Source organism: Marmota monax, unplaced genomic scaffold, assembly GCF_021218885.2.
Source record: "Marmota monax isolate L192 unplaced genomic scaffold, Marmota_monax_Labrador192_F-V1.1 WCK01_AAM20220418_F8-fsc00063, whole genome shotgun sequence".
NCBI lineage: Eukaryota > Metazoa > Chordata > Mammalia > Rodentia > Sciuridae > Marmota > Marmota monax.
In genome coordinates, this window is record NW_026693726.1 from 2,378,903 (window position 1) to 2,405,641 (window position 26,739).

Genomic DNA, 26,739 nt, shown 5'->3' on the forward strand with positions numbered 1-26,739 from the left:
TATCCTATTTGTGATTTGCAAAATAGAATTCAAGGTGACATAAATCTTGAATGATTAACATGTCAATTATTAACACAATCTTCATGAAATTTAAAATGTAATTTTTAAAGGAAACTTTGGAAAACTGTTAGGCTGTTTCTAATAAAGTTAATATAAACCCACTCTGTGACCTAGCAGATCAACTGTTAGGTTGTTATCCATGGGAACTGAAAAAGACTTATGCAAAAATGTTCAAGATAGCTTTATACATAATAGCCTCTAACTGGAAATAAATAGATATTTATTTAACATATGTACACGTTTTGCTAAATGACCTATGTTGGTACTTAAGATAGGTTGACATAATTTTATATTTAAGTTTTTTTTATTATGGAATTTTAAAAACTTACAAAAGTAGAGAAAACAAGATGTGAATGTCCCCTGTACCAATTACTAGGTTCAACAATTATCAATTCATGGCAGCCAATCTTATTTCTCATCTTTTTCCTCCCTGGGCTATTTGAAGCAAATCTCAGCCATATTACTTTATCCTAAATACTTTTTAATTTTTTTTTTTTTGGTGGTGTTGGGGATTAGAACCCAGGGCCTTGTGCATGCAAGGCAAGCGCTCTACCAACTCAGCTACATCCCTGGCCTTAAGATAGGAACTCTTAAAAATTAATAACATCATTATCTAGAAAGCAAAACAACATTTTTTTAACATTAAAGTCCAGAGTTCAGATTTCCATATAGTCTCATTTTTTTAAATAATTGGCTTATTTAAATGAAGATTGAAACAAGATTCATTTATTGCATTTAGTCTGTGATGTCTCTTTAGTCTTTTTTTGGTGATACTGAAGCTTGAACTCAGGGGTGCTTTACCTCACCGAATTCTTGTATTTCCTGTAAATGAATGACTTAAGAAACTATGTAGATTCAGATTTTTTTTTTTTTTTGCCAAGACTGCTTTATAGGTAATTTTGTCTATAGGTATTGCATTATCTCAGAAGACAATTTCTTGTGGTCTCCTATTTTGTGATTTTAAGGTTGATCAGGTGATTCTTTTATTGTTAGCCAGGTTCATCCATTATCCAGTTTCCCATTAACATTTGATCTAATTGTTGTAGCAGCCTGCTCATTGCTTAGAAGATCCATTATTTTATCTGGAGATGAAAACTGGTGATTTTGGTGGGACTTACTCCTTCTGCATTTATAAGCTGGAATTCTTTTAGCTAATAGATAAAGAGCTTTTCCTTCATCATATGCTTGTTCTGAGTATAGTTTATTCAGTAGAGGCAAGACAAATAAATCCTTGAGTCGTTCCCTTTATATTTCTAAGTATTGTGAACAGATCCGGAACCAATGATTTCTCTAAAGTTTTTTTTTTTTTTTTTTAAATTGGGAAGTGTTATAAACTAAACAAATGATATTGGCTGTCTTCATTGTTAGTGGATTGATTTTAGTCCTCTTAAGTGGATAGAGCTATAAATCATGGTTTCTAACATAAATGTAATTACTTTTTTTCATTGTTTTATATCTATTTATAGATATGTGATAATTTCCTGATTTTTTGCATGTTTCTTTTTCTCTAGAAATATGATATTTTACCATCATTTAAAGTCATTTGAAATAATTACTCTTTGTACAACTAAGGCCACCAATTTGATTTTACTATTAGCTTAATTGCATTGTTTTCTTTTTTTTTAAGAGATTTTTGCTCCCCATTATGATTTAATTTTGTTTGAATTAAATAACAGTATATTACTAGTTAAAAATCATGTTATTGGCAGTATGATTATTGAAGACAGTTTGAAACTTCTTTGATTTTCTTTTTTCTATAAGGTGGATCTCATTATTTATTTTATAGTATTTTTGAAGTCTTTTACAAATTTTCTCTGTTTGATTCATCAACTCAATTTACAGCTTGATTCAGTTCCATTTTTCTTTTGATTTTAGGGATTGCTTCCTTCCCACTTTGATGGAGTTTTAAAATAATTTTGTAAACAATTCACATTTTCAGAGTAAAATCTATAAAACAGTATACATTCAAAGAAATCCAGTTTTTATTCTTCCCCTTTTCTGTTGTGCCTTCTCTTTATATAACTATGTATTTTTCTTTGAGCTTTGACTTTATCCCTTTAAAAAATAAGCAAATATATATTTGTATTTTCATCTTTCTTAGATAACAGATAATATATACTGATTGGTACTGTGCTTATTTTCATTTAACAGTATATTCTGTTCTTCTAAAGTATAAACTCCAAGGTATATTGTTAAATTAAAATTTTAAAAAAAAGCAAAAGCAAAGGTTCATATACTTTTTATAGCTGCTTAGTATTTTATGCTATGAATGTTTATGTAAATGGTGCCATTTGATGGGTTTTTAAGGCTGTTTCTAGTTTTTTGCATTGATAGCACTACTTGTACGTATCTTTTTGTATTTCCTAGGAATAGAAGACATTTTAGTTCTAGGAAATGTCATCCACAGAGCATCACTTATATTTACTTTGTCTTGTTGGCTATAGAAAAAAATCTCCAAAAATGTTTTTTGTTAGATAAAGTTCAAGAATTATTGATAACCTTATATTCATTGCTTATTTATTATAGTAATATTCTGCTCTATTTGTTACTTGATTACCAAAGTGTAAATAAAAATCCACAGTTGATATTTTTAATGATTGAATACAATGCAAAGCTTTCTGGGGTAAGTAATGTTGAAGTTTAATACTTAATATCCAAACTGAGCAATCTAAGAATCTCATGTTTACCTTGTTTTAAGTAGTATGACTACACAGTAGAATTTTTTATTCACTGATGTACAGAAAATATTGTAAAATACCCAGAGATTTCACTAGAAACTGTTGTCTTGTTTTTTACTTTGTTTAAAATTCATACAGTGGGGTTATCTTCTCTCATCTTCTTCCATGGTAATTAAATATATTAAAGGTTTAGATTGTACATTTTATTGTGGAATATTTCACTTCTGTGCCTTTAATTAATATATATATATTTTTAAAACAGGCAGTATAACTCCAACTGTGGAACTGAATGGGCTTGCTATGAAAAGGGGAGAGCCTGCCATCTACAGGCCCTTAGATCCAAAGCCATTCCCAAATTATAGAGCTAATTACAACTTTCGGGGCATGTACAATCAGAGGTTTGTATGTCTTCTTTGATTTTGTTCATTATTATTTATGCATATTGGAAAAGTTTCTGAAATTGATAGCATTTTCAGTGTAATTACAATTCACTTTGTGCACTTTGCATGGAATTTAGATAAATCAGATTCATGAGGGGAATGTAAAGCAAGACATTAAAAAACCCCCACAGTTTTCAGAAATTAGTTTTTATTGAGTCATTAGAGCTCTGTATTTGTTGAAGGCAGGACCACGTTTTAAAGTCAACCCAAAGTTTATAGTGTCAACTTCTCAGTTGACTTTCTCATTCCTTCACCAAGCAGAATTAAGTGTTTTTCTTGATTTGTCTGAATATATGAATGAACATAAATATTTCTAATTTATAGGTAATTTATTGGAGGAAGCAAGGATTTATTGTCTTTTTGTACATTGCATGACTTTATGATAGTTACAAGTATGACTGAATTTTCTTTTACAAGCATGGCAGAAGTTTCAAAATAAAGTTTTGTGGAGTTTTTCCCCCGATCATAAAAGTCATATAAAACTCATGTGGAGAATATGGAAAATACAGAAAGGTAAAGAAATATAAATAAGTTGTAATCCCAGAATTAGCCACCCTTAATATTCTGATTTAATGTACCTTGTTTTTTTTAAGCATAATAATGTATTTAACTGAATCAAAATTGTCTTCATGTGTAATTGTAATAGTTATTTATTGAGGTATAATATAGTGAAATATACAGATCTTAAGTGTACATCTTGATAACTATTATTTATGCATATATCTATTTATACTTGGATGACTATTTATATGTGTTTATCCTTGTCTGATTACTACTTATATCACAGTAGAGAAAGTTCCTATCACTCTGAGGGTTTCTAGAGACCTCTTGCTGATAGCATACTCTCACCCCAGGAGTAATCACATTTTGTCAGCGCAGATTAGTTTTGCCTGTTGTATGAGTTATATAAAATCTACTCATACAGTATTCACTGTATGTCTGGCTTCTTTCACTTTGTATAATAGTTCTCTTGTTTGTTTCTTGTTTGTTTGTGTTGAGATTTCATCCATTTTATTTATGTCTGGGTTTTATCCTTTTTTATTGCTGAGATTGTTCCTTTGTATGAATATGCCTTAATTTGTTTATCCTGCATATGCAGTATGATGCCCTGTATTCACCTAATATAGGTCAGTTTTTCATATCTTTAAATAATCTTTGAGAGGTATTTTTGCTGGCTATAAAATGCTTCATGTGACCAAGGTATATTTTATAATTGTATGCCTAGTTTTGGTTATTTAGATTGCACCCCTACCCCCTTTTCTGGTTATAAATAATGCTGAGTTAAAAAGTCTTAATGTACAAATCTTTGTTTGCATCCTTGTTTGTTTCCTTAAGGTAGATTATTTTAAAGGGAATATTAGAGTTAAAAAGAATAATGTATTGCCTAATTGCATTGAAGTTTATCCTGATTTCTTATAGTATATGAGAATATCTTTTGTACTCTTACAACACTGAGTTGAAAAATTGTTCTATAGTTAAAAAATGGAATTTAAAAAATTTAATGCTATTGATTGCTAATGAAGCTGGATATTTTTTCAGATGTTTGCTAGTTTTTTTTTCCTTTGTTATTTTTACTTATATATGACAGTAGAATGTATTTTGACATATTATACATACATGGGGTATAACTTCCCATGTGGAGTTATACTGGTCATGTATTCAAATATGAACATAGGAAAGTTATGTCTGATTCAGTCTACTGTCTTTCCTATCCCCTCCCAACTTCCCTTCATTTTCCTTTGTCTAATCCACTGAACTTCTGTTCTTTCCTCCCTCCCACCTTGCTAGTTGTTTTTATCCTTTGTGATTTGTCTAATTTAGTTGACTAATTTTTATAGCATTACTTTGACCTATTTTCACGTTTATGTGTTAAAGGTATTAATATTCAGTCTATTTTTTTGGTTGTAATTTTCTAAGTTTGAATTTTAATTTTTTATAAAATTATAAAGATTTTATGGTCTAATCTTTTGGCTTTTAAAAACATTTTTTTCCCTTTGCTTTTATGCCTAAGAAATTCTTTTTTTTTCACATGTGATCAGATATTTGCTGATGCTTTTGTTATGGTTTTGATTACTGACAGTACAACTCAGATGTGCAGAGAATATATTTATTTAGTCTGTCTATAATTTGATACTTTTTGGTATCTTGCTTGGTAATGGAAAATTACCTTTAATCATATTTATTATCACTTAGTCCTGTTCAAATTGTAAATATATATTTTTTTAAAGTGTTATTGCTTAGGATCTCTTAGATTTCTTTCCCTCCCCCTTTCCTCCTAGAATGCCTGGGAGTTCACTATATGCTAGGAATAAGAGGGCCAGCCCTTCTGTGTAAGTCCTATGTTGTCCTTTGGTACCTCTGCTTTTTACAGTGATATCTATTGTTTATCAGGTGCTGAAAGCTGCAGTTAGTGACATTGAGTTCATTTTACCCCTCATGTCTTGCTTTCATAGGGTATTGTAACATTCCCCTTGTTAACTTGGCCTAAACCCTCAACTTTTCTTGGCTCCTCTCATATGTGATTCCATTCTTCTATTCTGTAGAGTCCCTGCTTTTAACTGGAACATCCAGCAACAGGCTTCCTAGTTTTCAATCCTGTCATACCACATAAGAGGCATAGGGGATATAATATTTTATTTAAAGGTGATTTAGTCCCCTCCCTCCCTCCCTCCTCCTCCTTCTTCTTCTGGCGGCGGGGGTGGGGTGGGGTGGGGGGGTGGGTATAATATTATCAGTTGCCTTTTATTTAAATTAAATTACCTAATATAAATAAAGCTAGTAGCTCATTTCAGCACTGTAGTTATATTTAGTTATCATAGTAAGAAGCACCTTATCCCTTCTATACTTAAATATGCTTTTTTATTTTTTTATTTTTATGGTACTGGGGATCAAACCCATTTCCTTGCCTATGCTAGGCATGTGCTTTACCACTAAGCTACATCCCCAGCCAGGTACTTTATTTTATTTCTTTATTTTTGTAGTGCTGGGGATTGAACCCAGGGACTTATGCATGCCAGGCAGATGCTCTACCACAGAACCACATCCCCAGCCCCCCTTATACTTTACTCTTTTATTTTTATTTTTTAAAAATATTTTTTAGTTGTCATTGGACCTTTATTTTATTTATTTATTTTTATTATATGTGGTGCTAAGAATCGAACTCAGTGCCTTACACATACTAGGCAAGTGCTCTACTACTGAACAGCCCCAGATACTTTATTTTTAATGTAATATAGTGTATAGATTCATGAGTATTATATTTTAATATATTTTTTGTATTTTAATATCTTCAGTCCTTTAATGAAATTTTGCTATAATTTTGATTAGGGAATTTATTATTTTTAAATGAAAGAAATACGGTGCAAAAGACATGAAAAATCAGACAGTAATCTCTCTCCTTATGGAGCTCATGTTCCAGGAAGAGAAGTAGTCTGTCAGTAAGAGGTTAGTCACTTAGAAGGTGGCGTTTGATGAAGACTAAAGGAAGAGAGGAAAAGAAACGTGAATGGAGGGAGGGAGAAGAGGCACACAGGTTGGTCGGCTTTAGGCATAAGAAATAGGAAGCACAAAGCCTCTTGCAGCTGGAGTGAGCCTGGTATGTGGAGGCTTCCACCAGGAGACCAGCATGTCTAGAGTGAACCAAGTAGGGGATGAGTTGGTACATGAAATCAGAGGAGGCAACAGGGGTCATATGGTTTGGTTTGAAATTTTCTTTTCTTTTCTAGAATAAGAATGATGGTATTTTTCCTTTGTTGGCAATTTCTAGTTTCAAGCTTTGATTCTGTAGTTGTCATGAGGGTGAAAGAATTTTATTTATGACTTCAGAGAAGTCATAAATAAAGAGTATGTCTTTTATGGGAAAGGCAGCGGAGCACAACTGACACTAGTATGGCAATTTGTAAATCAATGGATGTGTAACTGATGTGAATCTGCAATCTGTGTATGGGGTGAAGGTGGGAGTTCATAACCCACTAGAATCAAAGTGTGGAATATGATATGTCAAGAAATTTGTAATGTTTTGAACAACCCACAATAAAAAATTAAAAAAAAAAAAAAAAAAAAAAGAGTATGTCTTAATAAAGTAAACTTTCCTTCATATTTTTTGGAGAATCTTTATGATTTTTTGCAAGTAACAAAAAGGATAAAAAGGAAATAGGGAAGTACTGTTAAGCCTACAAGCTGTGTTTTAACTTAAAAAACTTTCTACTCTCAATAGAGTAGATCTTCCCATTATTCAGTAGGCTGTTAAAATTATGATGGTACACACAACCTTAATTTATAGATGACACCACTGGAATGTATTGTAGGGAATTTGGAGTCAAAAATCAGAGGAGACTTTCTCTTTCTTGTCAGATTCTGAGTCAGTAGCTGTGTGTGTGTGTGTGTGTGTGAGTGTGTATGTATGTGTATGTGATGTTGGGGATTGAACCCAGAGCCTTGTGCATGTGAGGCAGGCACTTTACCAACTGAGCTACATCCCCAGCCTGAGTCATTAGCTGCTTCAGGCAGGGAATGAAAGGTTGAGAATTTAAGAGACAGATATCATTTAGAGAGATTTTTTGAAAAGATCCTCTCATTATTTACTTAAAATAATACTAAGTAACAATTAGTTATTACCCATGCTGCTATTTTGTCTCTATTCTTTGCTGATGAGGTTTTTCCATTTGTACTCATTCAAAGTCTTAAAGAAAACAGATTTTTCCCCCTCTGTTCTGTTTTTTTTTTTTCTAATTTTTTTGTAGTTGTAGATGGACAGCATGCCTTTATTTTATTTTACTTTTTTGAAAAAAATTAAAAAATTGTTTTTTAGTTGTATTTGGACATAATCCTTTCATTTATTTTTTTATGTGGTGCCAATGATTGAACCCAGGGCCTTGCACGTGCTAGGCCAGCATTCTACTGCTGGGCCACAACCCCAGCCCCTATTTGTTTACTTTTATGTGGTGTTGAGAATTGAACCCTCACATATGTGAGGCAAGCACATTCTACCACTGAGCAACAGCCCCAGCCCTTCTGCTCTGTTTTATAATGGGTGGAGAAAAAAGATTTGTTCATAGGCAAATACTGCAGTTGTTACCTGAATTCTGAAGAACCTGTCTCCTTTTGTTATACCCAAGATATTTGACAAGGAATACATCCAGTTACATCTTTTTGTTTCTCTTTTGGGATACTGTTCACTAACAGATATGTTAAAAAGTAGAAAACATTTAAAAATTCATATGGCAAAGGATAAAGTAAAGATTGGAGAATATTTTTTGCTTATGTTTTTCAGCTTTCTAGTACTGTAATAAAATACTTGAGATAATAAGCTTAAGCAGAAAGGCTCACAGTTTCAGAGGTTTCAGTCCATGGTCCATTGGGCTGGTTGCTTTTGGGCCAGTGGTAAGGCAGTGTATCATGGCAGGAATGTATAGCAGAGGAAGCTGCTTACCTCATGGTAGTCAGGAAGCAAAAAAAAAAAAAAAAAGAGGAGGGACTAAATTCCCAATATTTTCTCCAAGGGCACACTCCTACATGACTGGAAGACTTCCTACTAAGTCCCACCTCTTAAAGGTACCTCTACCTTCCAGTAGAACCACAGGCCAGAAGACAAGTTTTTAATGTATGGCTCTTTAGGGCAAACTTTTCCAAACCATGGTAATGCTTTTACTCTCCCTTATTATAAAAAAAATTATATAAAGGAATAGAATGTCTGTAATTAGGCCTCCTATAGACTTTTACTAATTTTGTATATTCATAAATAAAAAAGGTATTGTTAGTTGACAAATGGCCAGAAAGTCCCTTGATCTGTTAATACAGATTTTCAAAGGACCGCAATTTAGAATAGATTATATGAACAGGGAGATTTTGGGATCATGTAACTAGGAAGGCTCTTGAGGAGATCTTAAGATGAGATTGGATAAAGAGCTTTAGTTTGATTCTTCCTTATTTTTCATTTCTCTTTTTGTAGTTCTTGTCTCATTTTTCCTCTTCTTTCCTTCATTTTTCAAAGAAGTTCATGCCCATTTATTGTACTTCATGTGTTACATACTCTGTAAGCTTGTAGTTCTAGAAAAGGGTCGAGATGTTTTTGAATTTATTATTATTATTATTATTATTTTTTATAGTACAGGGATTGAACCTAGGGTCTTGCACATGCTAGGCAAGCACTTTGCCATCGAGCTACATCCTTAGCCCTGTTTTTATTTTAGATATTTTATTTTAGAAATTTCTTAGAAATGTCTTAGGAAACACTTTGAGTAGACCTTCCATCCCAGAATTCATATTCAAACTGGGTTTAGCATGGGGGAATATTTTTAATTGTCTAAGCCTGGATTTTGTGCTCAACCCGGAGAAAGAGGGATTATCTCCATCCAAATTGTACCCAGAGTGCAATTATTTTATAGAATGTTCTTCAAACAGTCAGAATATTTGTTCAAATTCTAGTTCTGATGCTTTTAGTTTGTGATCTAGGACAAGACAGTGGCCCTCCATGAGTTTCCTCATTTGTTAAATAGAAATAATAACAGCAAATGAAATTAATTTTGTGAGGTTTGATTCATTTCACAAACATTTATTTCAGGCCTGCTCTTTACTACATATTTTATTCAAGTAGAGATTATGATGAAAGACAGCCAGTGTAATAGATTCTGAGGTATAGTAGAAGAGGAATACAATGAAAAAAAAAAAAAAAAAACAATGACAGTGTGATAAGAGTGTGTCTGATGCCATGGAAACATTGGGCCTCACTTAGATTGGGCATCAAAGAAGTGTTTCAGGAAGAGTTGATACTTGACCTGAATCTTTAGGGTTAATCAGGTGAGGAAGAGAAGAAAAAACAATACAAATTTTGGTAGCAAAGACTAGGGATCCTTATAATTTTAGTTTATTTATGGACTTACAAGTAGTTTAGTATGTCTAGAATAAAAAAGCTGAAGTTCATGCCAGGCCTATATCTGGATGTCTTCAAGTGTCATGCCAGTGGTTTTGATTTTATTCTGAAGGTGATTAGGAGTCATTGAAGGATTTTAAACTGAGGGATAAAATAATTGGATATATGTTTCAGGAAAATTGCCTTGGCAGTGCATGCAAAATAGGTTGGGTAGTCCTACACTTCAAAGGAGAAGCAAGGAGTTTGTTGTAATTAAGGCTAAATGTGATGAGGGCCCAGAATTGTGAAAATATAGAAAACTGGATAATTTTCATAGATATTTAGACGATAGACCTGACAGCATTGGGGACTGATAGGATGGAGTATTGTGTTAAAGCTTTTCATTGCTGTGACGAAATATCTGAGAAAATCAACTTAAAGGAGGAAAGATTTATTTAAGCTTATAGTTTCAGTCCGTAGTACGTTGGCTCCAATGCTGTGTGCCTGTGGTAAGGTAGAACATCATGATGGGGACGACGTGACAGAGCAAAGCTACTCATGTCATGGTGGCCAGAAGGCAGAAAAAAAGATCCAGTTGCTTGGGATTAGAAGTGTTTTGGATTTTGGAATTTTAGGGGGCTTTGGAATAATTGCATTTACCTAATGAGGTTTCATGGGGATGAAACCCAAGTCTAAACACAAAATTCATTTATGTTTCATATATACTTTGTACACATAAAGTGAAGGCATTTTTTTTTTAGTACTAGAAATTTAAATAAGAGGCTTTTATTTATTTATTTATTTTTATCATTATTTTTTTTATTGGTTGTTCAAAACATTACAAAGCTCTTGACACATCATATTTCATACATGAGATTCAAGTTGGTTATGAACTCCCAATTTTACCCCAAATACAGATTGCAGAATCACATCGGTTACACATCCACATTTTTACATAATGAGAAGCTTTTTTTTTAACCACTGAGTCGCTGACCCACATTCCCAGTCCTTTTAATTTTTTATTTTGAGACAGGGTCTCACTAAGTTGTTTAGGCCCACACTAAGTTGCTGAGGCCTTGAACTTAAATCCTCTTGCCTCAGCCTCTGGAGTACCCAGGATTTCACAGCTACTGTGTCTGGCTGTGAAAGTGATTTTACATAGTAAATTAAATAAATAATTTTTGTCTGTGAAACCAAGTTTGCGTGTATTGAACCATAAGACTTGTGGCATCATGTCAGTACTCAAAATGTTTCAGATTGTAGATCATTTCAGATTTTGGACTTTTGGATTAGGAATGTTTAACCCGTCTTTCAAAGTTTATGTTACAGAGGCTGAAATTTTGCTAAGTACTATAATGTTGGTGTGCTGTTTATTTTGAGGTTATTCAAACTTTCAGTATAAGGTTTTTTTTTTTTTTTTTTTTTTTTTCTTGTTTGTAAAACCCTTTCAAAAGGCATATTAGAAAGTAGAATAGTTGAGGGTAGGGGTTGTGGTTCAGTGGTAGAGTGCTTGCCTAGAATGTGGGAGGCGCTGGGTTCGATCCTCGGCACCACATAAAAACATAAATAAAATAAAGGTATTGTGTCCATCTACAATTAAAAAAAGAAAAAGAACAGCTGAGAAACATTGAATATATTTGTTCCAGCAGTGATATAAATAGACATAAACCTACAGTTTTGGTTTCTGCCACCAGATGGTGCCTGTGTATTGATAAAACAGTATACAACTTTGAAATCTCTTATAAATGAATACACATGAAGTGGGGGAAAAGCAGGAATTTGTTCTGAGAGTTACATAAAACTTTGCCTTTGTGTCCTATATGCTTTGATTTGGGGAATATATATTTTTTTCTTTTATCATGTGTTTTATATATGGAATGCATGTCAAGGCTTTTAAAAATGTTACTTTCTTGCTGGGTGTGGTGTCACATGCCTATAATCCTAGCAATCTGGTAGACTGAGACAGGAGGATCACAAGTTGGGGGCTAGCCTTAGCAATTTAGTGAGAACCTTGGCAACTGTCTTAAATAAAAAATGATAAGGGCTAGGGATATAGCTCAGTCCCCTGGGTTCAATTCTCAGTATGAAAAAGGGGAAAAAAAGTATAGAAAAAAAATGATGCCTCCTTATTGAGGATGTTTTTCATTTGGAGGAATAAATCTAAACTTTAACAGTAAGACACATTAAAAAAATACATTGTTGTTAAAAACACTTATGAACCGGAGAAGAGAATTTGAACAGGTTACCAAAGCAAGAATGAGAAAGAGTGTATTTAAAAGATAGTAGCTCTCACTTGAAAAATTGTGCTCTACATGTGTAATATGAAATGAATTGCATTCTGCCATCATGTATAACAAATTAGAATAAATAAATAATTTTTTTTAGTTGTTGATAGACCTTTATTTTATTTATTTAAATGTGGTGCTGAGAATCAAACTCAGTGCTTCACACATGCCAGGCAGGTATCCTACACCTGTGCCACAGCCCCATCCCAATAAATAATTTAATTAAAAAAAAGATAGTAGCTCTCATGGTCACAGATATAAAAATCCTTAACAAAATATTAGCATATTAAATTCATCAAAGTTAAATAACATAATATGCCACAATTAAGTGGGGTTTATTCCAGGAAAGCAAGGTTTGTTTAGTACAGAATAATCAAAACAATGACCTGTATTAACATAACGAAGGAGGAAAACTGTATGAGCACCTCATTAGATTCAGAAAAAGTATTTGAGACAAGCACAATGTACCTATAATCCCAGCTACTTGGGAAATAATGGAGAAGTAAAGTTATCTTTATTTGTAGATGCTGTGATCCTTTTATGTAGAAAATTCTAAGAAATCAAAACTGTAGTAGAATAAGTAAGTTTAGCAATGTAACAGGATAAAACATTAATATGTAGAAAAATCAGTAGTATTTCTACTTAATAGTAATGAACGGCTACCAAATGACTATAGCCTAAAAGCACATCATATTTAGGAATAAATTAACAGCCTGTATATTGAATGCTATAAAATAATTGCTCACAATTAAAGAACACTCTTCTCCCAAAGTTAACATGATGATATAATATAATCTCAGTCAAAATTATAGCTATTTAATAAAATTAATATTAACATTGCCATTTGTATAGAGATGTAATGGATGTGTAATAGCCAAAACAATATTGAAAAAGTACAAAGTTGGAGGGCTCACTCTACCTGACTTCAAGATTTGCAAAAATCTACCTTAATCAAGACAATGACCTAGGGACAAATGTATGGATTTGTGGAATAAAACAGTACAGAATGTGGCATATCATGACTCATGGGCCAAAGCTGACTTGTCTATTTTTGTGTGTCTTGCAAGGTAGGGATGCTTTTTACATATTTAAATGGCTGAAAAATATCAAAAGAAAAATTATATTTAATAGCACATGGAATTTAGGTCAAGTTGAAATTTTAAGAGCATGTCAGTTTTATTGGCACATAGCCACAATCATTTGTTTATATATTGTCTATAACTGCTTTTGTGCTACTATAGCACAGTTGAGTAGCTGTAACAGAGATTGTATGCCCTATAAAGCTCTTTACAGAAGAATATGGAGACAAGAAATATGGAGACAAGAAATAGATCCATCCAGAGATGGTGAATTTAATTTTTTCATAATTTAAGTGAAGGTACAAATGGGGAAAGGATACTCTTTCTAAATATCTGTGGTGAAATAATTGGATATCAAGACAGAAACAAAGAACTTTAACCTGTTTCACATCATAGACAAAAAATAATTAGGATGGATCATAGGCCTAAATGTAAAAGTTAAAGCTACAAAAATAAAACAAACAAACAAACCTCTGTTACTCTGTGGATAGGCAAAGATTTTTTAGAACACCAAGTTCACAAGTCATGTTTTCCAGAAGAAAATATTTTGGGATTTTGGAGATAGGAAAAGATTTTTAGAACATAGAGAGCACAAATCATGAAAAAATTGAGAAGTCAAATGTCATCAAAATTTAAAACTTCTAATATCTGAAAGTCATTGTTTAAAAAAATGTAAAAGTAAGACATATATTGAAAGAAAACATTTGTAATACATGTGTTTGAAAGAACTTGTCTCTAGAATACATAAAGGAATACCTACAACACCATAACAAGTCAACAAAAATGGGCAAATATTTGAAGAGACTCTCAATTAGGAAGAGATGAGAATGTTTAATAAATACGTGAAAAGTTCCTCAAAACCATTAGACATCAGGGAAATGCAAATTGAAACCATAATTAAAATGTAAAAAGATTTGACAGCACCAGATGTTGATAACTAGAATTATCATATATCACTGCTGGGAATATAAAATGGTACAGTCACTTTGTCAGAATTTATAAATTTCTTATGAAGTTAAGCATATACTTACAATATCCAGCAATTCCATACTTAGCATATATTTAAAATAAATGAAAACATATAGCTATTCAAACTTGTACATCAATGTTTGTAATGTCTTTCTCTATAATTGCCTTTAATAGGAAATTACCCAAATATCTACTATCAGATAAATGGATAAAAAATTATTTTATATATAACCTTGCCTTGGAGTACTGTTCAGCAGTAAGGCTTAGTCATAAAACAATATGTTGGAATCACCAAAACATGGTGAGGGGGAAAAGCTAGATATATAGTATACATACTTGATATTCTGTTTTTTTTTTTTTCCTGGAATTAGCAAAACTAATTCCTCAGGGACAGAATAGCAAATATTAGAATAGCAAAACTGTTTCTTAGTGACAGAAGTTCATTGGTTCCCTAGATTTGGGGATAGGAATTTCCTATACAAGAAAGCTTTTGATTTTGATGATTGTTATATGATGAATGTCAAAATTCATTAACCTATGAGCACATTTCATTTTGTGTAAATTTTATCCAAAAAAAGTTGGTTTGAAAGATACATTTTGTAATACTCACTTGATTTGAAGCTAAAGATAGTTCTAAAATGTGTCATATTTTCCACTCAGGCATTTGGCCACAAACATTATAAATGTCTTTCTAGGGGATAAAATAGCATCTATCTCATAGAATGTTTGAGGACAAAATGATTTGCCTGTAGGTTGTTTAATTTTTACTTTTGTACAATAATTATTATTATGATTATAAGCTCTTTTATACTGCAGGTGATAGCTTTAGTTACAAGTCTAGACTCCAAGGTTGGAATCATAGCTATGTGGATTTGAGCAGGTTCCTCAGGCTAATTCTCAGTTAACTTCCCTGTAGTTTGAGGAGAAATAAATAATAAATGTTTCCTTGTGGTGTTGTTTTTAGAATTTTTAATAAAGTAATTCAGGAACCACATATGATCCATAGTGTTTTTAGTTCCTTAAATGAATCAAAATATCAGTGTATTTGCACTAGATATTTGTGTGTGTGTGTGTGTGTGTGTGTGTTTTGTACCAGGGATTGAATCCAAGGATGCTTAACCACTAAACCACATCCATAGGCTTTTTTAGTTTTGTTTTGAAAGAGGGTCTCACTGGGTTGCTTATAGCCTCACTAAGTTGATGAGGCTGACTTGGAACCAGTGATCCTCCTGAGCCGTTGAGATTATAGGCATGTGCCACCATGCCCAATTAGATATTGTTATTTTGAGATATTTAAAAAAATTCACTTGTGCCTATTTAAACAAACAGGGTATGATTCTATTATTATTCTTGGTATATATTTTATAGAGGAATGACTAATTCTGTATTGCAAATATGGGTATTTTTGGCTTTTCTGAGAATTTAGTTGACCTTGGAATAATACTGCCTGTAGCCTAGAGAATCATTTTCCTTTGGAAAACTGTACATCAGTAGTTATTAACTTGGGATTTATTTATTTAAATTTTAAAAAAAATTTAAATATTTGTTCTTAAGTTTTAGGTGGACACAATATCTTTATTTTACATTGTGGGCATGCTAGGCGAGCACTCCACCACTGAGCCCCAACCCCAGCCCCTTAACTTGGGATATAAACACAAGGTTTGGAAAAAAAAAAACTATGGTCTTTATGTAATAATTGTATGCAGCATTTTATACACATACCTCTTCTTCTCTTTTTAGAAAGAATAAAAGTATTGCTGTTTGAGACATTGATCCTCACTGGATCTCCCACTTCTAAATTTGTATTGTCAAAGGCCATATGGAGTTCTTCCTCTGATATTGCTGTCTCTTAGTTTGAAGCTGCTATTAGGCCTAAACTGTAAATATGTGAACCATTTTGTCTTAGATGTGCTTTTGGCATTTCAGAGGACACTAGTATCATTGTTTAAGTTCATGTCACCCGTGTTCCTTCCGGAATATTAATTCCCTCTTGTGGAAGTCATATCCAAGTGATTTTCTTCCTGTATATATGTAATATATACATAGTAATATTTAGGGGAGTGGTACATATATGGGATTAGGCTCTCCACCATGTTTTCTAAACTGATCAAGGGATTTAGCTGCCTACTTTGGGGAATGTTTAATTGGAATTTCATGTCTTTTCTAGTTTGAGAAACTTTTCTGATTTCTTAGTTTTGTCACTGCTATTTACTGAGATAGGAAAGAATGAAGAATAAACAGATTTGGAGTGCATTTAAAACTTCTGGCATAGACATGCCTGTAAGACATCCAAGAGGAATTGTCAAGTATGTGGTCAATATAGGAGACGGACCTCAGGGGAAGATCTAAATTAGAGAGGCAAATATGGTTTTTGTCTCCATGTACAGTACTGGATAAGGCCCAACTGTTCCAGACCTCATTATTTCTCTGACCTCATTTACTCCTTCCACCATTCTGTTGTAGTTGGTTACACTTTCCAAAATATCAGGTATACTTTTTTCTTTTTTGAGTTATTTTCTTTTTTCTCTTACTTATTGGGGTCTCATACAACCTTTTCAGTTTGGCCTTTTATGGCTACCCTAGTTAAAATTATAGCCCACCTCACCACACCCTGACAGCCTCAACTTTCTGCCCTGCTTTCTTCACTGTACCACTTAGTATGACCTCTGCTAACCTTATAAGGCTAGAGCAGATTAAGCAAGAATATGAAACTGGAGAGGGGAGGCAGAATTTCAGGGCTTTTCTATGAAATTTGGTCTTCATGTTCAGAGCAGTGGGGGATGAACATTTTTAAGTAGGTAGAAAACTGAGCACATTTGCATACAGGATCAATAGGAAAAGGGCATGGGTGGTTTTGGGTAGATCAAGTAGGAGATTTGGGGTAGATCAAGTAGGAGACAGAAGAGGAGCAAAACAAAATCATTTTATGACTCACACACTGTGCTAGGGATTGAAGGAGCCAGGAGTAATAGGGCATAGTTCTGTCTTTTACTTAAAGAGTAAGTCTCAAAGGCTAGAGAGATAATTTCAACCCAAAGATAATTGCTCTGAAATAGAAAAGTCATAGTGTTGTGGGGGCATAAAAGAATGCATTAGTCCCAAGAATTTGGTTTATAAATCTGAACTTAATATTTGAATAGCTTTTATAAGTTTGTTTATAAAGGTTTATAAAATTTTATAAAGTTTTACTACTTAGAAATAGTCTCATGGTATTTAAAAATTTTCAACCTGAGGGATTTTATTTATTCTCCGTTAGAGATTAGAAAAAGTTTCATTGTGTTTGATATTTATCTAATCTGTTAAGAGTTTAGATAATTTTTAAAAATGTGTTTTAAGGAATTTTAGGTTTTGGGGATATTAATAAGTATTGTACCAATGAAAGTAATTAATTGAGTACATTTGGATGGTGCTGGGTTACAACAGTGGATGTTTTCACTGCAGGACTTCTCAGTACTTATGATATACGTATGTACATTATGAATCTTCTAGAAGTGCATACAATGTATAGCACTTCCCAGATTCAATAGGCCATGGATCCTGTTATATTAATGAATCATCTTTGGATACTGAGCAAACTTTAGGAAATGCTGGTTTCCATTATTTTCTGAAGATCTTAACTAGAACAATTTTCATGATCTGTCCTTTGATTTTTCTAATGTGTTTCAATATTACCATATAAAACAGCATTAACTATGAAAATGCTAGGATTCTTGTGACTGTATTTTAATAGTATATTACATTTGGGATTAATGAACTTATAAATTTGGCACATGTGACTAATAACTTCTTATAACTCAATGGGCAAATACTACATAGAGTGATTTTAATTCTATGTGAAATTTATGACCTAGGAATGTGTAATTAAATAACACTTTTCTTTTTATTGCCTCTTTTTTGTGACTTTGAAATATTAAAAATGTATTAAGAATACTTCATTTTAGGTTTTCTAGCTTTGGTATAGTCATAGTTTTGGCAGATAATGATATCTTAGAACTTAATATATGAGAAAAATAATGGCATATAAAATGCAATATTATGTATGTTCTATTAAAAAGAGAGTTTGGAAAGTGTTTCTAGTGGCCACTTTTCATGTGTTTTTAGATTGGGGATTGGTTCTCAGGTCAAGCTAGGATTACCTTTTTTTGTATAAAGCACTTATAATTTGAGGTTGTACATTTTTAAATTATTAAAAAAACAGACATATGATATTTTGTGATATGTGAAGATTGTATGAAATTCAGATTGCAATATCCTTTGATAAAGATTGACTGGCATAGAGCTGTACTCATTTATGTTGTGACTGCCCTCACACTACAGAAGCAGTGTTAGACAGGTGTGCTAGAACCAGTAGGCCTGCAGAGGCCAAAATGCTTACCATCTGACTCTTTTGAGAAAATTTGCTGCCCCTGGCTTATATTAGTGCATGATGAAGTTTATTGGGTTATTTGATGGGTTTATGAGGTAAAGGGAACTGTTTTATATACAACCAATGCTCCAAATTATTGTCTTCTAATAATTTCCATGTATTTATCCTCAGTAGTTCTAGTCTTCTCTATTTTCTGGTAGATTGTATTTCATTTTAATTTTATTTAATTTTCTTCCTTTTTCCTATTGATCAATAAACAGTATATGATGTCATATTATGATAGGAAGCACTTGGATTTGATAACTGTTTCTTTATAGAATAAACAAATTTTGAATAATTTTGTATTTTCCCCATATAAGTGATTTATGGAGAAAACTGATATATTTGAAGTTGACTGTGATAGTCATTTTTAAAAGTAATTATTGAAAATGATTCTATTAGTAGAGTTAGTTGAATTAAAAATTTTCTTGGGTGAGTACTAGGGATTGAACGAAGGGGCACTTAACTATTGAGCCACATTCCCATCCCTTTTTATATATTTTATTTAGAGACAGGGTCTTGCTAAGTGGCTGAGGCTGACTTTGAATTTGCAATCTTCCTGTCTCAGCCTCCCAAGCTGCTGGGATTATAGGCATGCTCCATCATGTCCAGCTATTGTTTTTTTTTTTTTTAACACAACTGGAATAAATATTCTTAGTATACTGTATCTCTTTGATTTGAATGTTACCACCAGCTTAATTTTACACAATATTAAGTATTATATATTCTGCTTAATAGCTTGTTCATTGGCTTTTAAGAGAATTGGTTAAATTTTTGTTTTCAAAATTTGAATAATTTTGAAAATGAATTATTTCTTTTTATACATTTCATGGTTTGGGAGAGGAGAAAACATTATCAAACCAGAGCAAGGATAATGAAACTATTGCTATCTTCTTCAACTTTAATGTTAAGTTTTAAAGAGGTATCTTTAAATATGTAGGTAACTCTAAGGTGTTAAACATGGTCTTTTTTTATTTTACTTTTTTTTTTTTTCAGCATTGGGGATTGAACCCAGGGGCTTGTGCATACTAAGAAAGCACTCTACCACTGAGCTACATTCCTAGGCTTTTTTTTTTTTTTTTTAAAGAGAGAGAGAGAATTTTTATTTATTTATAAGCTTTCGGCGAACACAACATCTTTGTTTGTATGTGGTGCTGAGGATCGAACCCAGGCTGCACGCATGCCAGGCGAGCACGCTACCGCTTGAGCCACATCCCCAGCCCCCTAGGCTTTTGCTAAATTGCTCAATCTGAGCTTCAACAAGTGATTCTCCTGTCTCAGCTTTCAAGGTAGCTGGGATTATAGGTGTATGCTACCATATTTGGCTTAAGCATGACTTTTTAAAGGCAATTTTTAGTTTCAGTTGTGATATAGAAATTTATTCTCATCCTGAGTGATCTGAGAGGGTTGAAGAGGACAAGAATAGTTACCAAGTTTAGTTCAATAACATTTTACTATTAATACTGTCTTATTTTATTTATTTTTTTTAGTTATACATGGCAATAGAGTCTATTTTGATAAAATTATACATGCATGGAATATATCTTATTCTAATTAGGGAATCGGTCTTATGGATGTATACTATGGTGGGATTCATTGTGGTGGATTCATATATGTATATAGGAAAGTTATGTGAGTTTTTTTCCACTGTCTTTCATGGTTTGGGTCCTGTCTTCCCTCCTTTGCTGTCATTCCCCTTTGTCTCATCCTCTGAACTTCTCTTCTTTCCTTGTCTTTTTTTTTTTTTTAGGTGTAGATGGATACAACACAATGCCTTTATTTTTATGTGGTGCTGAGTATCGAACCTGGGTCCCGCCCGTGCTAGGCGAACGCTCTACCGCTGAGCCACAATCTCAGCCCCTTTCACTATCTTTTTATGAGAAGGAAAACTAGCTGAATATTGCTAGGCTTCCATGTGTTTTATTTTCTGTCCCATTTCTCTTCTAGATCATTTAGCAGTAGAGCCTTCTTAGCTCTAATGAAACTTTGAAGGAATCATGTCCTCCTTTCAAATAACATGGAAACAGACAGTTTCCACAACTGAAGAATTTTTTTATGAGTGCATTAAAATTGTACAGAAAAGTGGGATTCATTGTACATACACATAAGAGAATTTGGTCAGTTTCATTGCCCAGTATCTCTTGTTTCTCTTCCTCCTTCCCTCTGGCCTCCATTCTCTCCTGTATGGATCTCTTCTATTTTCATGAAATCTCTTTTTTCCTCTGTTTTCTCTCTAGCTCCCACATATGAGAGAAAATATATGACCCTTGACTTTCTAAGTATTCACAAATTCTGGTCTTATTCCACTGTTGGTCATTTGTATTTCTTCTTTTGTAAATGTCTTTATTTTCCCATTTATTGATTGGGTTATTTGGTTTTTTGGTACTTTTGAGTTGTTTATATATGCTATATATTAATCCCTTTTGGAAGATTAGCTGGCAAAGATTTTCTCCCTTTCTGTAGGTTCTCTCTTTACCTCCATTTCCTTTGCTGTACAGATGCTTTTTAATTTGATGTCATTGCACTTATTGATTCTTGGTTTTGTTTCTTAAATTTAGGGGTCTTGTTAACTTGCAACAATACCAATATGTTGGAGTGTTGAGCCTTTTTTTTCCCCCTAGCAGTTGCAAAGTTTCTAGTCTAATTCCTAGGTCTTTGATCCATTTGGAGTTGACTTTTGTGGACCTTAAAAGATTGGGATCTGGTTTCATTCTTTTACATATGGAATTCTCATTTTCCCAGCACCATTTGTTAAAAAGGCTGTCTTTTCTCTAGCGTTTTTCGTACCTTTGTCAAGTATCTGATGATTTGTATGTATTTGAGTTTGTCTCTGTCTTCTATTCCATTGGTGTTTATTCCATTGGTATTTGATGCTAACACATGCTGTTTTTTGTTACTATAGCTTTGTCGTATAATTTGAGATCAGGTATTGTGATGCCTCTAGTGTTGTTGTTCTTGCTGAGTATTGCTTTGACTATTCTGAGTCTTCTGTTCTTCCATATGAATTTTAGGACTTTTTTTTTTTTTTTTAGTTCTGTGAAGAATATCATTGGTGTTTTGATGGGAATTACATTAAATCTCTGTAATGCTTTTGGTAATGTGGCTATTTTGTCTGTCAGACTGTAACAGGTCCATAAGTCTTGAATCATTTTGTTTTTCAGTCTCTTCCTTCTCTTTAGTTTTTTGAATATACCTTTTGCCCCATACTCTCACTTAATTTCCCCACATAATTTCTGTTAATTAATCTTGAGCCATATGTCATCTCCTTTCTGCTATTATGTTTACCTAATGAATTTTAAATTTGAGTATAATGTTCTATAATTTCCATTTGATCTTTTTTATAGTTACTGTTCTACAACTGACCCATACATTTATTCAATTAAAGCATACTTTCTTTTGTCTTTTTGAGTACTGTGTAACTTTTTCTGCTAGTTCTGACCTCTGAGTCCACTTCAATATTGGTTTCTGTTATCTTTTTTCTTCTTCATATATTGTGTAATTTTGGTTTGTATTTTCAATATTGCTAATTAGATGTCATAGAAACTTCATTCTGTTATGTGCCTCTGAAGTGTAATAATTTTTTAAGTAGGCAGTTAGTTTTGCTGCAGTCTTCCAACAAAACTGTTTTCTTCTACTCTGTACAATAGCTCAGATTTCAATATCTTAACTGAGTTTCTCTGAATCTGTCCCATGTTCAGGGGTCAGATAGAGATTTGGTGCAGTTGTGTCTACAGAACATGATGCTCCCCCTCTCTAATCTCTTATTTCCAGGATTCCCCCTTCATATTCAAGTAGTTATTGTTGCCTAGAGCTCCTATCTCTAGATCTTCAAGCTAGTGAGACTATATACTCTATAGTGGCATTTCTATGTGAGCATGGAACAGGATGGAGCCTGCCTTCAAGTTAAAGCTGATGAGGGTGGGTGGGTGGGGCGAGAAAGAAACAGACATACAAATACTCATTTTATGTTGTTCTCTTTTCCAGATGTTAACTCTCCTTCAGTATCTTGCCTGTTCTATTTACTTTTTAATGCCTTTGGATGATTATTATATTTTGTTCAGCATTTATAGTGTCCTTCAGGAGAATTGGTCCAATCAACTTATTTGCCCACACTGGAAATAGGATTTCTGCTTCATTTTTTTGAAGAACTGTTTAAAATTTTTAAAGAACTGTTTAATATCCCTCTGTGTGATTGCTCCATAATTTATTTAACCAGTCCTATATTCATGGACATTTAGTTGTTTCAAATGTTTTGCTGTACATTATGCATTCATTTTAGCCACATGAGAAACATTCTTCTAGGCACACCAATAAATAGATATTCCTGCCATCATTGAAGGTTATATTCTATTCAAACAGTAAAACATAAATATAATAAATATGTAGATGAGTATGTAAGTATAACAAGATGTAGTATGTTATATAATAACAACATGAGAGATTAGAAAATGAAAAGTGCTGTGGATAATAGAAAAGTAGAGCAGAGTGAAGGGGATTATAGTTTTAAATAGGTCTTATTGAGAAGGTGAGATCTGAACAAAGACTTTTAAGGAGCAGAGAGAGTGAGGATGTTTGGGGAGAAACAAGAAGTCAGCTGTTATAAAGGCCCCAGGGTGTCTGGTAAGTTTGAGAGTAGGAATGTAGTTAGAGTGGGATAAGTGATGAATCCTGTGAGAAGGTCAGAGATGTGGCTGGAACAAGGTTTATGTAAGGCTTTGTGGGCCTCTAAGAATACTAGCTTTTCCTGAGTGCAGTGAGGAACCATTATAGGTTTTCAGCAGTTACCTGATCTGACTTAAATTTTGAATGGACCACTTTGGCAACTGAAAACACTGAGAAGTTATTACAGTACTCCAGACTAAACATAAGACTTTTTTGAATGTTTGAGAGGGTAATTTTTTGGCCAATATTATTAGGTAAAAAAAAAAAAAGATACTTCTTTGGCATTTTGATTTGCATTTCTTTAATTATGAATGAGGTTGAACATTTTAGCATACATGTATAGTCATTTATATTTCCTTTTCTGTGAACTGTGAATGAATAACCTTTGCTTCTTTTTCTGTTGATTTGATAATGTTTTCCTACTGATTTGTAGTCAGTACTTCTTAAAGCTCCTCATGTCCCTTCCATTGTATAAACAAAAATGAAAGCAGCTGCCTCAAGGGACAGATCATGCTGATGTTGGGAAGTACTTGGCGCCCCTGTCACAACTAAGTGGGTCCACCCGCAGCACTTTCCTAGCCAGATCCCACATGCTTCTTTCACTTTGAACTTGCCCTTCTGTGGGGCATGATTTGTTTTATCCTACATAGCTGAAAGCCTGTCCCTTGCAAGTCCATGTTTCTTCCTCACCGTCATTCATTCTCACCTTGAGAGGAGAATTGAGTAGTGATGGGGACAAGGAGGTCCATGAAATCAGTCTACCTTTGTTTGAAAGCTGGCTCCACTTATTCCAGGTTACCTAATCTCTCTGTTCTTCATTTTTCTCAACTATAAAGTAAAAGTAATAATAGTACTTACCTCAGAAGGCTATTGTGGTGATTCAGTGAGTTACTGAGTACATAGTGCTGGCCTCTACAAAACCACTTAGTGTTAGCTATGATTACTCTCTCATCTCATGGGTATTAAATGGACTCTTTTAAGTGCTGGATGTCATGGTAGACACTAGACACTAGTACTGTGAACCAGCAGAAATCTGTCTCCCTTGCAACCTTCCTAGAACACTACCCCTGGAATAGCACGTGAATCATTTACAGTAAAATTTTCCCATCATTGAACAGTATGTTTTACTGCTCAAAGTACTGACTACAGGGTTCTCAAGCATTTGTAGAGGAGTCCTGCTTAAATTCAAGAAATAGAAGGATATGCTTATTTTGATTTTATTAAAATTACATTTTGATAAAACAAGATTCAAGTGACAAATAAGATTATAAGTTTAGCTCTTCATCTATTTAACTTCATCATAAGCTTGCCAGCTCTTAGGTGTTCAGTTTCTGGCCAGAATTTCTTATGCATAACTGAGGTGATTTAGCTTCCTGAGAGATCACCATGGTCATACTCTTGTCAGTTTTGATCATGCTTGTGCTTTGGCATTCTGAGTCTTAATCTCAGATTGTATTGTAGGTTTCTTTCCAACTTTCACAATAAGTATTGTCCTCTGCAAATAAGGATTGTATGGTCTGTTTGCAAATCCTTTTTTTTTGTTGTTGTTGTTGATTTTTTTCAGAAAAATAACAAAAAGAAAAATAAGTAAAATTTGCTTAACACACACGTATTCTTACTTTTCTGAATTTTCCATGTTGCTTCTTCAGATACTTAAGAAACCTTATACACACTGGGTTTGAATGACTCATTGGTTTCATTCAACATCCTGTCTTTTTAAGAACATATGGAAACCTTTCTCTAAATCAATAATGGCAGCAAGACTTTTTTTTTTTTATTGTGTTGAACTTATTAGTTTGTCTCCACTTTAAAACAAAAATAATATTATTTTTTGTTCTAATCTTTCCTAAATCCAAATCAGTTCTTTATGTTGGCTTTTATTAATTATATTTCTAATGCACTATAATGAAATAATGTTAATAGCATACCTAGTAACATCAGTTAATTTTTGCCCTGTTCTCTTGCAAGACTTTTCTTTCTCTTTCTTATCTCTCCATCTCTCATTGAGATGAAAATAAGCAGTTTCAGTGGTTTGTCTATTCTCTTTTACTTCTGGGTAAGATTTAGGTACTTAGGCAGTAATGTTTGGACTATATATTTAATCATCTCAGGTATTATTTTCCTCATGGTTTACTGCTTTTCTCAGTTTGAGTTTCCTGGGAGCTTATTATTCACTAATTTCCCAGGCTTTTTCTTGGCTTAAGTTACCAGGACCTTGACCTACTCGCCTTCTTTATTTCCTTATGACTTGTTGACATTCTCACGTTCTCTGGTCAAGATGCACTTCTTCAAAGATAAATGAGTTACTAGACTCCTACACTGTGATTGACAGGTCAAGGAACAGTCTATGGAACATCACCCCAAGTATGTAATTAGTGCCTTTTAAGATATAAGACAAAGAAAATTTTAAAATTGTAGCAACATTCTTCATTATTTTACATTAAAATCTTCTGGAGGTGTATTTAGTTGGTTTCTAGTGTTTTTTACAATATCTGAACTTATCAATGTATCTTCTGCCCAGTGACTGATATTTTGAAGTACATTGGCATTTCCTGAACCACCAGTGATCCAAATGTCAGGGTTCCTAGGGAGGTGTGAGGCTCCCTGGTATGGTACTAGCACTGTCAGGGTGTTCTACAGAGCACATGAAATGGAAGACACTGCTGGCATGATTATAATCTTCTTAAACCTCTCTCAAGCAGACAAAACAATGTGGAACTAGTGACATGGGCCCTGTGTTCTGTGAGGAGCTAGTGGCTAAGGTTATTCCTTACAGGCAATAACAAAAAGCACAAGAGGTGCTGAAGCATCACAGGAATACTGTGGAATGTCTAAGAAGACTGAAGGGTTAGTTACCAAGAAGGAAGGAGGGCAAACAACTGTGATTTCCTGAGCCTTCTGTGTTCTGGCACAGTGTATTGAACTTGTCCAGGGTTACAGCTGGTAAAGGGCTGAATTGACCCTCCAATCTAGCTCTTGCTTTTACTACTCCCTGTGCTAGCTCATGTAAACATCTGCTCTTTGAGAGTATTGAGATAACATGACAGACTTATTTCCAGACTAGTATTCTCAAAAACTATTATGCCCATAGAAAAGAATTTGCAGTGTGACAGAAATGCAGTATCTTATCCATATTGTGAATAGGAATAAACTATCATAATCAGAGGCCAGAACCGATAGCCTTTCAAAGCTATCACACTATTACATCACACTGTTCCTATGTGTGGTAGTCAAACTGGTTATCAGTGTCATATTTTTACCACTTACTTGTTGCCTTGTGTTTCTCTCAGGGTACATGGTAGAAATAAAGG

General features: G+C 33.4%; 1 protein-coding gene across 10 annotated transcripts in view; it reads left to right on the forward strand.

The window, feature by feature from the left end:
* Stau2 (staufen double-stranded RNA binding protein 2) overlaps positions 1-26,739 on the forward strand; it is a 274,753-nt gene that overhangs the window by 43,890 nt on the left and 204,124 nt on the right. For all 10 annotated transcript variants that reach the window (XR_009228323.1, XM_046460516.2, XM_058584403.1 and 7 more), the window contains one exon: positions 3,001-3,136. Coding sequence is in view for 9 of the 10 variants with exons in the window: in XM_046460516.2 (XP_046316472.1) it covers positions 3,001-3,136 (136 nt within the window). In the remaining variant the exon portion in view is untranslated. The remainder of the gene's footprint in view (positions 1-3,000; positions 3,137-26,739) is intronic.